The sequence below is a fragment of the Buteo buteo genome, chromosome 7, assembly GCF_964188355.1.
Source record: "Buteo buteo chromosome 7, bButBut1.hap1.1, whole genome shotgun sequence".
Classification (NCBI taxonomy): Eukaryota; Metazoa; Chordata; class Aves; order Accipitriformes; family Accipitridae; genus Buteo; species Buteo buteo.
The window spans coordinates 30249078-30262876 of record NC_134177.1 but is presented as its reverse complement, the minus strand read 5'-3'; the positions used below and the strand labels follow the sequence as shown (position 1 = coordinate 30262876).

The 13799-nt window shown below is 42.5% G+C and overlaps 1 protein-coding gene across 1 annotated transcript in view; it reads right to left on the bottom strand.

Annotated features, from left to right (window-relative positions):
• NGEF (neuronal guanine nucleotide exchange factor) overlaps window positions 1-11963 on the bottom strand; it is a 42430-nt gene extending 30467 nt beyond the window's left edge. The window contains exons 1-2 of the mRNA XM_075032081.1: window positions 11233-11963; window positions 7699-7810 (exon numbers count right to left, since the gene is read on the bottom strand). Of these exons, the coding sequence (XP_074888182.1) occupies window positions 7699-7810; window positions 11233-11500 (380 nt within the window). The 5' untranslated portion in view covers window positions 11501-11963. The remainder of the gene's footprint in view (window positions 1-7698; window positions 7811-11232) is intronic.
• Window positions 11964-13799: the final 1836 nt, after the last annotated feature.

Here is a 13799-nt window from a genome sequence, read left to right as displayed (position 1 = left end):
GATGCTAAAAAGCTTCTTTCTTAGCAGAGGGAGGGACGACATTAACTGTACCGAACCTCTATGTTATCTTGAATTCTGGAAAAGCGGGGATGCTGTTTACAGTTTTCTAAAGGGAAGGACCAAAAGCAGTGAGGAGTTCTCCTTAGTATACAGAGGGAAGTCAGTGCATAAGCTCTTACTGACACTGCTAGAATGAATGTTTATGTAAATATAACTTCTGGATCTACTTAAAAAGTTTCAGAAGTATGCTTTGAGAGTAACAGATTCTAACCCCTCATATTGCTTCACTCCTAAGGGTTAAATCTGTTGCAAATTGAAATTTCATATGTCTCAGTCATATTATGAAAACATTCAAAAATAGAAAGCATCTTTTCAGGATCCCATAACTGTCTGGTAATTTGATCCAACCTGTCTTCCTTTTTCCTTCAAATTTTCCAAAATAATTTCACTTTTGGTCTGAGATGAAAACCCGAAAGGATCAGTAAAAGTAATAATGATAATGAAAATCTTGGAAGCTATGCAGAGGTGAGAACACCAGCTGGGAGTGAAATGCCCCCTGTGGCCATGGGAGGCAACAGCTTGTATTTTTGTGTCTCAGATCTGTTCCACTGTGTAGCAGTGACTAAGTCTACTTTTCCTTCCTTTAGAACTTTTTTCTTTTTAATTGTAATTTGGTCTTTCAAAAATGTTGCTCTTTCTTCCTTTCCAGGCTTATTCTCATCCTTCATGTTGACATACACCTGTAAACAGAACAAGTGCCCAAGAAATACTTTTTCTCCTAAGTGAGGTGACAGAGTGTTCCCAGCACTCTGTAACCAGAGCAAAAAATGATATTTAGTGAGAAGAAGATATTTTTGTCCTACAAAATGGTTGTGTTTTTCTAAATCTTACTTTTCTGTTTGGGGGCAAAACGAAGCTTTCAAAGTTTGTCATGAAAAAGGAAGGCAGGCAAACAACTGATTCTCTCACAGCTGTCTGGTGGCTGGGATGTTCATGCTGGGTATGGGGGTTCCAGGTTGGAGTCACAGCTGTGTCATTCCCTCACATTCCACATGTTACTGCTGGTTCCAGGGTGGATCAGTCTCTCTTCCTGGAGCTGCTCTGCTTTCTCTGGTCACTGGGAAAGGTGCTTGAACCTGGTGAATGCCTTATTCACCAGATACCACTTTAGGTGAGTCGATGCTAGACTATTTCTGCTAAGCAGAATAGCTCTGGCATAGCTGCCTGTTTCTTCCTACCTACTTCCGCAATTATTAGGACTTTGCATGCAGTTTAAGCTGACCTAGCTGCTCAATTCCACTTTTCAGATTTCTACCTCCACTTTTATGCCAGTGCTGATGCTCATCTTATTCTTGGTGGGCAAGTTTGGGCAGTTAAACTGGTGGAAAATGATTCTTTTTTTTTGGTAGAACTAGCTTTGTGTGTGTCTGGGTTGTCTCACTACAGGGTGAGCTCAATGCAAGTGCCAGCATAGCGGAGGTGGCAGACATGCAGATGGATGGCAGGACCATGGCAGTGCCACCGTGGATTATTTTACACTGCTGTGGAACTGCAGGCTCAGGGAGAAGTTCCCGGTCCAACTAATCTTAACCATCTGGGTAGGAGTTTGGAGGAGGTTTTCTTTTCTCTCTCACTGTATCAACAATGAATTTGATACAGAGCCTAAACAGCTTTCCTCCATATCATCAAAATCAGTAGAATCTCATCATGACAAATCAGTTTTCTGACCAAAACCCCTGTATTTCATCCTATAATTCTCTGTCTAGTTGTAGGGGAGAAGAAAGAATCTGACTACTAGAACAACATACATTAAAGCAACTAGTTAAAAATCCTACCCCAGCACCACACAAATGGTGCTGCGTGCCCTGTGCTCTTGCTGGTGACAGAAGCCATGCAACACCCTGACAGATCAAAGCACAGTTTTGTCTCTGGAATTCTTAGAATCCCCAAGCAGGCAGGCACTAGAAATGACCCTCATGGCCATCATTAGATGGCCATGCTCTGGTGACATGAACGTAACTGTGGTTCAGCTCCCTGTGGACAAAGGAGAACCGGTCTGAGCTTGCATACATTCACAAAGAAGGGGTTCCTGTGGTTGCAGACTGTTCCCAGCTTCACTGTACTGCTGTTGGAAAAGCTTTTAAATGTTGGCTGACCTGATCCATGGTTGCATTAAAAATGTGATAATTGGTGTGAGTTTATAATTAGTTTATTACAATTATCTCATTTAAGTTATGTTTGGGGGATGAATTTCCAATCTTGGCTTGTATTTTCAGGCACTAGTAATTTTGAAAAATGGTTAATCATTTGAATTAAGATTTCTTATGTGCACCTAAACTCAAAAGTAATCCTTAGAATAAAGCTGTGTGAAGAGCTTGTTTTCAAAAGACATTGAAATGCGTTTTTTTAATATTCTCTTATAGCAGTTTTTAGAAATTGGACCTCCTCATCCAGAAACTAAAAAGAGAAGAGGCAGTCCAGCATATCTTATTCATGAAAAATTCCCCAAATCCTTCTAGTTAGTGGGAGTTTCACACCAAGAAAGGCCACAAGATGAGGTAAGAAGCACTGTTTTAATCTGAGCTAACAAAATTTGTGGAGAAGTGTGAAGTTAGTAATAGATTTGAATAATGTTATACCTAGTCAAGGATATTTTCATACTCCAGGTTCATGCCGTTCAGGTTCTCTCTGTTCACGTGTGATTTTTAGCAGTGCTTTTGAAAATGGGTGTGTCTGTGCAATTTATATTCCTGGTTTTTGACTTTTTAGTGGAAGATAAGTGGAACTCCTCATCCCTAATATTTTTAGATCCTAAAGCCCAAGAACACATCTGTTCTCCTGAACCTCCTTAAGCTTTCATCAAAATACCTTAATTATATCTGTTGGGGCTGGCAGCCTTACTGATAACTAGAAATGTTCAGAACTTCCTATTATCAGATCCTTACCTTTAGGTGCTTCTAACCTTTTGATGCTCATAATCATCAGGGTTACATTTTTACTTACCGACCATCTGCCACAGACAGGTTATTTTTTATATATTAAAAACAATTAGCAATTTCTTATGCTTAGGAAAATATTATTGGATCCCTGTTAAAGGAAAACAGAAAACATGGCGTTCTATCCTTTGAGTAGCTTTGGTTTCTGTTGAAATACGAGTTGAAATTCAGGGTTTGCCAGTGCTTTGTCTTTGCCACACTTAGGAAAATCCATTAGAAATTATAGGCCCTTTTCCACTCTCTGCAATACACACAAACTTTAGACTTAGATTTTAGCATCTAAAATCCCTGCCTGAGCTGCTGGCAATGGAGAGAACGTGTGCCCTGCTCAGCGCTGGGAGAAACATTTCTGATATTGCAGCTGTAAAAACTGCCTGGTCCAGTTCTAGGCACTGTGAATAAAGGCCATTTCTGCCGCATCCTCAGTGATCCTTGTGCTGGGTCCAGGCAGCACAGTGAGAAAACTACTTGACTGAAAAACAGAGAGAGCAAGACTCAAGCATGGAGAGGGAGGGGTGTACTTCTGGACCAGGAGACTCCTATGAAGAGAGGACTCATCCACAGCTGGGTGCTTCAGGAAATGGTGAGTTGGAAAAGGCTGTAAAATGTAGCACTGGAGCTAGAAGGAGGGGTGGGAGAGTAAGACTATATGAGGAACCAAAGGGTGAAGAGCCTGGGGAATGGCAGGACACTGAGATGAGCTACAAGAGGGAGGAGAGAGGAATCATGGGTCTGGGAAATTGTGTGGGGAATTGCAAGTTGAAGCTGATAGAAAAGGAGTGAAACAAAGAGATTGGTTGAGGACCTGAGGGTCAGGGTATGTCCAGATGAAGCAGATCAGATTGGGAGAGCTGGAGGGCAAAGCCTAGACCTTGCCAGGGAATGAAACCATGACTGAGCTGAAAAACCTGACAAGAAGAGACTGGGTGGAATAGGTGGGCAGACTAGGATTGGGATCTCCATTGGCTGCATGCTGGAAGGATACTTAATTAGAATTGTGTATGTTGGTGGTTATTATTCTGTATGATCCTGTGCAATATGAGATTTTGACAGTAATAGCATTTTAATAGCTACAGTAGCTATTTTTACTGAAAATTTATTAGTTTTTAAAATTCTTCTCCCTGCAAATACTGTTGCTCTTAGACTTTTTAAGATTCAGATTGTACAGAAAGAGGAATAGGAAAAACATTATCTATCTGTATCTATCTATCTATCTATCTATCAATCATCTATCTCTAAAAGAGCAAAAAATTGTTGTAGTGTGACAAAGTATAAAGGTTTGGTTAACATGTGTTTACACCAGCTATTCCTGACTTCACCGCGTGCAAATTGAAGCACCATTGTGCAGCATAAAGAAGAAGTGACTGTAAGAAATTTATTTCTAAGTAGAAAGAAACTGCTGGAGTATGGTATAGGACCTTTTGCAATACAGGTTCTAGCCTCTCTAGAGGCTTTCTCCGCTTTTCTAGTTAAATCAGGCCATAAAAGCAGTGCCCTCTGCTGCGCAGGACAAAGAGTGCTGTGCTGAGAGGGATGCTAACCCAAATTCACACAAGCATCATTCAGAGTGCTATGCTATTTTACATGTGTACTGTTTCTTTCTAATACACGTGATTGCATTAATTCAAACAAGTTAGATTCTTTCTTGCTGCTGAAGCTGACTATTTGTATTCACTGTTGTAGTACTTCTATTCTTTGAGCTCAGATCAAATGTAATCAAATGATTTTTAGATCATCCTCGTTTCTCTGAGTTGGAGATTTCATAACCAGCCTAAAGAAATAGTTTGCTCTGCACTGGTAGACCAATGACCTCGCAGTGAGCTTTGCAACATGAAATTTCACACTGAGTTTCTCTTCCACTGTATCTAGTGACCCATAATAAAGACATACCATTTTTGGAATCCGACTCAGTGGGAAATGGTAGGTAAATAATACAGTTATGCTGCTAAAATATCTGTATTGCATTAGAAATGAAGAGAATTCAACATCCTATTTAGCTGGTAAAATAGGGTGGACACTGATTAGTGAATCTCCTTTCTAGGGTTTGAAATGACTAATTTTCTGGTCTCTGTGGGAGCTGCTTTCAGCTGAGGCTGACAGTTGTGGATGGACACCCTGGATGGATGTTTTTCTGTGATGGCTTTCTATAATCTTAGTCTGCACAACTGCTGCCACTCTGAAGCTGGAAGGACTGGTCACTGTGGGAAAGAGCAGCTTTTGTTGAGTTCAGTTCCTTCTAGGTCTTTGGCTCTGGTTAGTCTGAAAGACAGAAGTTGTGCTAGAAGCTCAGCACTGAAATGTTCACAGCAAGTCATCTGAGTTGTCAGGAAGCAGCTTGTCATGTGAGGGGTTTGCATCTTTGTACAATGTGGAAGACTAGGAGGGAGCCATGGGATGTTTTGGAGAACTCTCAAGTGCTTAGGGGGAGCTGGGAATCGCACAGGAGAAAGATCATGGGAAAAAAATGATTTAAGAATAGTTAGGCATAAAAATGCTCTTAAGAAGTATCTTATGGAGGGCATATGGCAGATTTTGGAACACCAGCAATAATGTTTGAGGTCATCTTGTTTTCAGACATCAGTGTTCTGAGATCAATGAACTACTCTGCTATTCTCAGAGCTTTGAATGGCACACAGATTCAAGTCACTGGTGGGTTTGAAGGAGCCTATGGTCCCTTTCCTTAATCAGAGTGTTAAAGTCCATATCCCTTCTGAGTACAATGCAGATAATGATTCCTCTTCCTGAGCTGTTTACTACATTCCCCAGATGTGTTTGCCCTCTGTCCTAAATCATGTAGCATGGTCATATATGAAGTGACATCCCTACCTGTGAAGAACCCATTTGTGTCAGACCTACTGGTCATCTTCATGTAAGGAGAAGGGATTGTGCCTGCCCAGACCTGGCATTTACATAGTTGCTGTAGGATGCTGCTGAACATGAAGAGATGCAGCACGGATGCCCCACTTGCTGTCAGGACTGTGGTGATTCACTCCTGAGAACCCCAGGGACCTTCCCAGTGCTGGTCAGAGGTGCCTATACTGTCCTTTCTGTAGAACTGCTAGCTTCTGCTTTCAGAAGAACTCTTAGCTGACAGGTACCAGTTTTATTCTTTTGGGGAAAGATTAAATGCATTTCTTGAGACCAGTGATAATATTTTAGATGCCTTATCTCCACAATGGCCTGTTTTCTCAACAGAAGGGGGAGAATAGTGATTACTGCAAATGATGGCAATATCCTTAGGTTCCTGCAGGCTTTTCACAATGCAGATTTCTACTGGTTCTTTTATAAATTACAGCTGATCTTTTGGAGAAGGGAAGTCCATGGGCTCAGTTTGAGCTGGAACTCTGGTCTCATTCTCTGTCAAATTCCTCTGCTCAGTTTCAAGAGATGATGCCACTCAGCAGCATTGCCTGCTTTTGGCAGACACATGACTTAGAACCTGTACTGACCTGTCAAGCTCTGTGCACAGCAGCATCTTTGATAAAACTGACTCCCAGCACTGGCTCATTGTTTCCAGCTCCAGGGAGAATCAGAATTTTCACATTTTAGAGCTGCCTAAGTGGTGGTGTCAGGATGTCAGAGACTGACAGTGATGATTATGCCACAAGGAGAGGAAGACAGATGGGTTTGACATCGCAGCAGACTGTAACTGTCTAGTTTCATACGCTCAGTTTAATGCCAAAGGGCAATAAATTTTAGCCAGGCCAATTAATTTATTTAAATCCAACCAGACAGTCTGGCTAAAATTTTTTTACTGGAGTCCTCTCCATAAGGAAAGGTGCCTGGAAAGGCAGTATGCATTACACCAACACAACTAGGCTCAGTAATTAGGACCACATAGTGCAGTATAATGCACGCACCTTTGGAGGGCAAGTGTTTAGCACTTTCAGCTTGATCTTCTACAGTACAAGTAGGGACTATCTCATAGTTATACACAAAAGAGATAAGGAGCTGGAAAGGAAGTTTCAGAGAATACCTCACTTGTATATTAGAAAATGTAAGGCTAGGTAGCTGCTCCCCTCTCTGCCTGGCTGCAGTGGCAAGAGAGCAGGGGCGAGAGTAAATTAATGGGATGTATGTAAACTTATTGGCTGTGGGATCAGGACTTTTTGCTGGACCCAGGTCACTGAGGGATTTAAGCCAAAAAGGGCTACCTCACTGAAAGCATCTGTTGCCCATCAGTTCTTCAAGGTAAACAGCAAAGTCAGAATACTTTAGAAAGCATCTTTGTAGCTACTTCTTCAGCTATAAAATCCTGTTTTACGTGTGGGATTGTATAAAAGGCTTCAGGAGAGCCCTCTGGGAAGGCCGAGAATGCGATCACCCTTATGTTGGAATGTTCCATAGGGAAATGCCCACCGGCTCTCCTTATTCTCTCAACCAGTCTGCCCGCTTTGCTTACACCATTGCGTGATCCTACATCACATTCCCCTTTTTTCCATCTTCCCCACTGTCTTCTTGTTCCCCCTTTTTCCTTCACTGTCTTCTCCAAACTCATACTGATAAGACCCTTTATACCATGATGCTAGTACTATATCATTAAGACTGAAACCAGCACTACGTGTCAAGGTGAGAAGGCATGGATCAGAGCTATAGCTTAGTCCAGCTGTCCTTCCCAAAACAAGCATTCTTGCTCTGACACCACTCTGACTATATTTTTCCACGGAGGCACGCTGAATACCCTTCGTGTGCATTTCCTTACCTTTGGATCCATAGTTCATCTAACGTCTTATCAGAGTTTACTGGAGATGGTGATCCTTTATGAGATAAAACGTTCAGAGGCTCTTTGATGGGCTCGTTGTTTTTGAGTGAACCTGTGATATAAGAGGAAGCCAAGAGGGTGTTAAAACAGTTGTTTTCTTAAGGGTCATCTTTACTTTTATTGTAGGTAGTGGTTTGCATACACCAAAGGCAACAGGAAGATCACAGACACAAAAATGGCTACATTTTAGCTTGAACTTTCAAACAAGATTGAAGTGTCATAAGCTTACATAGTGCAAGATTGCACAGCCTTTGTCACAGCTGCAAATGCAATTGAGAAAAGGTGAAGGTAGATATACGAAATCAGTTCTCATGTATGCGAGTAGCAGTGTCACCACTTAAAATTGCGTCCCAACATTAGTGATTTTCAGTGCAATTCTTTAAGCAGAAAAGGTTTAGCTGTGTGTGCCTATGCATGCCAATATTTGTTTTCCCAAGTCAGGGCTTCATTACTGCTCTGCTTTCAGGCACATAGTGGATCTTCAGTTTACTGGATAAATCAAGGCTAGATTTGGGTGAGACAGGAGCTTTACTTTTAATTGTTTCTCCAATTTCCCTCAGATGAACCTCTGATCCTTTCACAGGGAGCCAAAGTTGTATGAAGTCCATGCCTTACTACTGCAGTACTTGGCAGGAGGGGATGCATCTCACTTTTCAAATGAAACCTCCTGTTGTTTGAGGCTTGTTGATAAATGGCCTTGTTGTTTTTTATTAGAAATATTTTGGTCTAAGTCATAATTCTGTTTGCATTTCAAACTGGTGACAGCACAGGCAGGTCAATGGTCTGACTGAAGCTGGTTTCTGATGCACCCTTTTAATCAATGCTATGGATTTTCAGAGGGAAAGGGTGAAATCCAGACTTTCAAACTCCCTAGAACAGTGCCAAGGGCTTATGAAATGCTAGTTTGAGTTATTCTCTTTGCCTTTTGAATAGTTTAAACACTTTATCCTTCTGTCAGAGGAGATTGCTTAAAAACACAAACTCTTTTTTGAGTTAAAGCAAAGCATCTATTGTGTTTTACAGCTCCTAGGCTTTAAGCCAAGGCTAGGCTGGTGCAAAGGCTGCCTATATACAAGCCTTTCTCTCTGATGGATTTAAATTATTTTAAATTATTTTTTGTGCTCTCATTTCTTGAGTCTTTATTTTTCCCGTTTTGTATCCTACTCTGTATTTTCCCCTGTATCTTTCCCTCTCTTCCTTTCTTCTTTCCCTTTCCTCACCCCCAGTCATTCCCTAAGAAAAATGAGAGCAAGTTAACATTTGAGCTCAAGTCAGACTCCTGGATAGCTGCTGTTCAAATGGGTTTGAAGTCAAGATAAAAGATCTCACCCATCTCTTGCTTCCATGCACGTCAGCAAATGCTGTCAGAAGTTCCTGCTACAAATGAGGCTGGTGTAGAAGAACCCGCTGTCCAGTTTCAGGGAGAGGGGATAGAATCAGTGGAGCAAAGGGAGAGGGTAGCCAAGAGCTGCTTACACAGTCCTAGCTGAGTTTAAAAGCTGCAGCTCTGAGCTGCACTTTCTACAATCATACTGAGAAAGAGCTATTGCTCCTAGCCCAGGTCTTGCTGTACAGACTGGAGAAAAGAAGCATTCCCAATGTGTCTTGCTGAATAATTGCAGCTATGGAAGAAAAAGCCCTGTTTGGAACAGATCCTGTTTCAGCAGTGGTGACACAGAGAGGGGGGTGCAGGAGAGAAGTGCAGGTCAGCTTCTGTGGATGCTCTAATGAGCTGCTAAGAGAGAAGCCCTTCTTTTAGCTTGTCCTTCCTCAATGACACTGGCTAGACAGGAGGCATGTCCTCCTGTGCTGTTCTCCTGATGCTGTGATGCTGCAGATAAATGAAGAAGGTGCATCCTTCTGTGCTGGTCCTGCTGCAGTGGCACCAGCAGGTAACAGGGAAGAGGGCCTCCTCAGCAGCCGCCTGGATGCTGTGATGCTCAGGGAGCAGGAGAGAGAACGAGTATCTTCTGTGCTTGCTCTGCAGCAGTGCTGTGCGAAGACAGTGAGAGGACAGCTCTGCTCTGGTCCTGCTGCTGCACTGGCAGGGTGGAGAGCAGTTCTGCTCTGGCATAGGCGATGCTCAGTTTATCCAGAAACCTCATTGCAACAGTAGCAGAATATTAAACAGGAGCCCTTTGCTCTGCTGCTGTCTGCTTGGAAACTTGGAGAAGGGAGGGAACTTTCCTTCTGTCCATGCCACAGGGTTGAATGGGCCTTTATACTGCTGAAATAGCATGGCTTCCTTGGCGAGGCAGGCGGGAGACACCTGTTTTCTTGGGGACATTTCCCAGATCTCCTTTATTTTGGGGTGGAGGATGTCTATTCTTTGTTTTTGTAGAGAACTTTGCTTTCAGCGGCTGAAGTGGTGTGCTTTACTGCTGCATAACAAAGCAATAGCTTTCAGTGGCTTGCATAGCACTCAGACATCAGGAGTTGTATCATTTTGACTCATGCAGCTAGCCAAAGTTCAGAGTCCAGTGCATTGTTTCTGTTAGATTACAATCTGAAGATAGGGTAGGTATCTTTGCTGCAATTCCTTTTATTTACAAGGAGGTTCTCTGAACACCTGGGAGATGAAGCAAAGGGCATTTTCTGTGTTCACAGTTCCAGGTCTCTCTCATTGAGCACTTAGATTAAAACCATTTCCAGTTTTTTCTTGCAGCCATTTCCAGTGCTTCTGAGTGTGTTGTGATAGCTCCTTTCCTGGCTCTCTCTTCAGCTTCTCATATCTTTCTCTTGTTTCTTTCACAGACAGCTGCTCAGACAAGGTGCCAGCTCAGTGAAATCCTGGCCTCACAGTCATGTTCTGTACTGCTCATACTCAGAGAAAGCCAACTCGTTCCATTTCTACTGAAGCCATGGCTGACTGCATGTATGTTCTGGATGGTGTTCCTGTTATTTCAGCCTCCTATTTCAAAGGGATCTTAGGTGTTTCTTACAGCTGTCTTCAATGCAAGGTGGCAGCAACTGCATTTTCAGAGAAGTCTTGCTCCCCTCTAATAACGGTCCATTGCAATTTCTACAGGCTTGGTCCCTAAACGTACTGCTCTGTTTTTGCAGTTTCCTCTATATGCCACTCAGCTTGCCATACAGTTACTTGTGATCTCACTGCTTTTGAGTATGTCCTTTCTGTATGCTAAAGAAGTTCCTACTTCGTTGACAGCTTCATGTCCTTCCCTGTTTAAATTATTTTTCTCTTAGAGACCGGAGTGGTGGCAGAGCAGAGTCCCACATTTGTTTCGTTTCTCTGCTATGAAGCATGTTTAAACATCCAACCATTTTGCATTTCTAAGCTGAGCAAAGAAGGATGGCACTCCTCTGCCAGCTGTGCCATAGAGCAGGGGTGTTCTGTAACATGCTGACCACTGAGCCACTTTCTACCTTCGCTTCCCCTTTTCTAATCTCATTGACTCCTATAGTTCCTAATCTCACTGGAAAAGGAAGCATAATGCTCTTTGGGTCAGTACTCACCTGTAGCATGCCCTATGTGCATTGCCTCTCTCGAAGTCTTTCTTTTCTCTCTGCTCGGCAGCCTCATGGACCGGTAGTACTTGGAATTTCTTTGAATGGCAATGTAATGTGTGTGCAAGTCCCTCTCGTGGGTCACTGGGTTAGCACCTTCTGACTCTTCCTCACCTTCAGAGACTGAACCTGACTCTCTCAGTACCTGATGAGAAAGGCCCTGCCGGAGCCGACCAGCAGAAAGTCTGCGGGCAGCTTCTCTTCCGTGCCCATCCATGGTTTCCAGATCTTGTCTCTATGGCAACTGAGACGATGGATCAGCAGCAGAGCAGCAGAAGTCAGGTAGCCTCCACAACTCCATCAGCTTTATTTGAATTAGAACTGGAGATGGATAAACAAAACACAACAAAACAAGAAAAGGGAGGACAAAGTTCTGGTTAGTTCAGAGGCTGTAGTGCCTCATCTGTTTAGGATAATGGGGACTTTCCAGGAATTTTTGTATGAGATCATTATCTTGCAAGCCTTATTCTAATGTCCTGAAAGTTGCTTTGACGCGCTCACAGTTTTCCTGCTATGACACATTGTAGTGCTACAGATGTTACTGGAAAAATGTCGTATTTGCTCAGTTGATGACCACTCCCTTTTGTCACTTGTGAGCAGTACATTAGGAGTTGATTTAGAGTGGATACAGGTAATGGCTATGTCCTTGTTTTTGAGGGTGAAAATGTTACGGAATAGGAAGTAAAAGCTGAAGAGAAAGCACTGTTAATCTGTCTATTATCTGTGTACTTCTCCCTGTAACAGAAGAATTAATGCCTTTTACGGGGCTGGGTGTCTTCTAACACTTATTAACAACACTCCTGTGGTGCAGATAAGTGAAGAAAAACCCATAACTGTTGAGAAGTGAAGGTAGAAGAGACAAGCACAAAGACTTTCTTTTGTTTCCCAGAGTTGCCCTCAAGTGCCAATGTACCCCCCCAGTGACACAGGGACTTCAGCACAGGGGTCCTGCTGCTCTGCGTGTCAGTACATGGATTATGCCAGTACTCCCAAGCATTTTTAGGAAGTAAATCACTACAACAGCAAAACAGCAGATGATCCTTCAGCCTTTGCAAGACTGGGTAAAATGTGAACTGACTACTTAAGCATTCGCTCCTGGCTTTGTCTTGTTGAATTCTTACAGCTGTCAAAGCCTTTCTAAGTACACAATGTGATTTTGTGACTGATGCGGCTATCATGAATAGTAGAAAGAGATGCTGTATAGGAAATGTAAATATAAAATTGACAGTTTGCTGAGAGAAGAGCACATATTAGTGCTATGGATTAGTCATTAGATGCTGTTTTGAGAAGTTATATGTACCACTGGTTTGTTACATTACAGTATACCCAGTATACAAGATACTCTAGAAGGTAAGTGTCTCATTTTTTGTTCAGGGTCTTCTGCAATTTCTATGAACACGTTTTTGTTGCTTGCCCTCAGGGTCACTCCAGCTGACCCTGGGACATCAGGGACATTTGGGACATCATCTGTGTATCCTCTGCTTTCCAGAATTTTTGACGGCCCTATGTTTTATCCTTATAAAGGGAGGGTCACTACCTGAAATCATGCACTGGGCCTGAGTTGTTCTGCTTCCTGGCTCTACAGATGATAAAGTCTGCTTTCTCCTTTCATAACCTGAACCACAGCATGCAGCTCATAGCTGCTAAATTTGGATCCTGACTTCAATTCTGCCAAGACTTTTGGACTGTTTGGAACTGGTGGTTGCTGTGGGACTGTTTCCAGTGTTACTGGAGGTGTATGAAGGACCCATTTGTTGGTTGTGGTGTTAAGTTTGGTTTGTAAATTACTCTGAGGTATAGAAATTCACTAATCTTGTTTCTGTTTCTGTGGCTCAGTGGAACAGCGAAATGAAAACAGCTACTGTTGGAGACAGCTTGAAAAGAAAGAAGGGGCTATTTCTTTTCCTGTGCTTTTCTTACTGTACCACTACTAAATCCCCAAAGGCTTGATCCTTGCAACTGTGATGGAAGCATTTCTGTTGACTGGACCACAATTAATATTACACCTATAATCCTTCCTAACCCTAAACTCTAACGGTCACTTATTTTATATTTATTCTCTTCTATAAACTGTTTGATGCCTTGCTGCTCGAGGAGATGAACCTGTAAAAATCTCCTCTGTATCAAAGTTCCTATGTGATTTGAGTGGCCACCCCTTGTCCATGTTACTCAGACTGGGGCAGAGACCTGTCTCTCTTTTGTGGCCTTTGCAATGCCGACATAATTTGCAATGCTTAGCAAATTGCTGCTGGTGTTTTCTTGAAAGATGAGTTAAAGTTTTCACAGGAGCTGCTCACCAGTCAGGAGTAATTTCAAAACCGTGTAAATCTCCAAAGGAATCATTAGGCAAATAGATGCGCACATGTGTGTGTGGGAGTGCATGCATGCATGGATAAGACTGTTTTCCCCTTTCACTTACCTGGTGAATATGAAAGTACGTGGATGTCATTGTTGGGCTTTTGCAAAGATACTTGGTAGAGAAGGAGCCTTCTGCATGGCTAAGTGAAACTCACTCA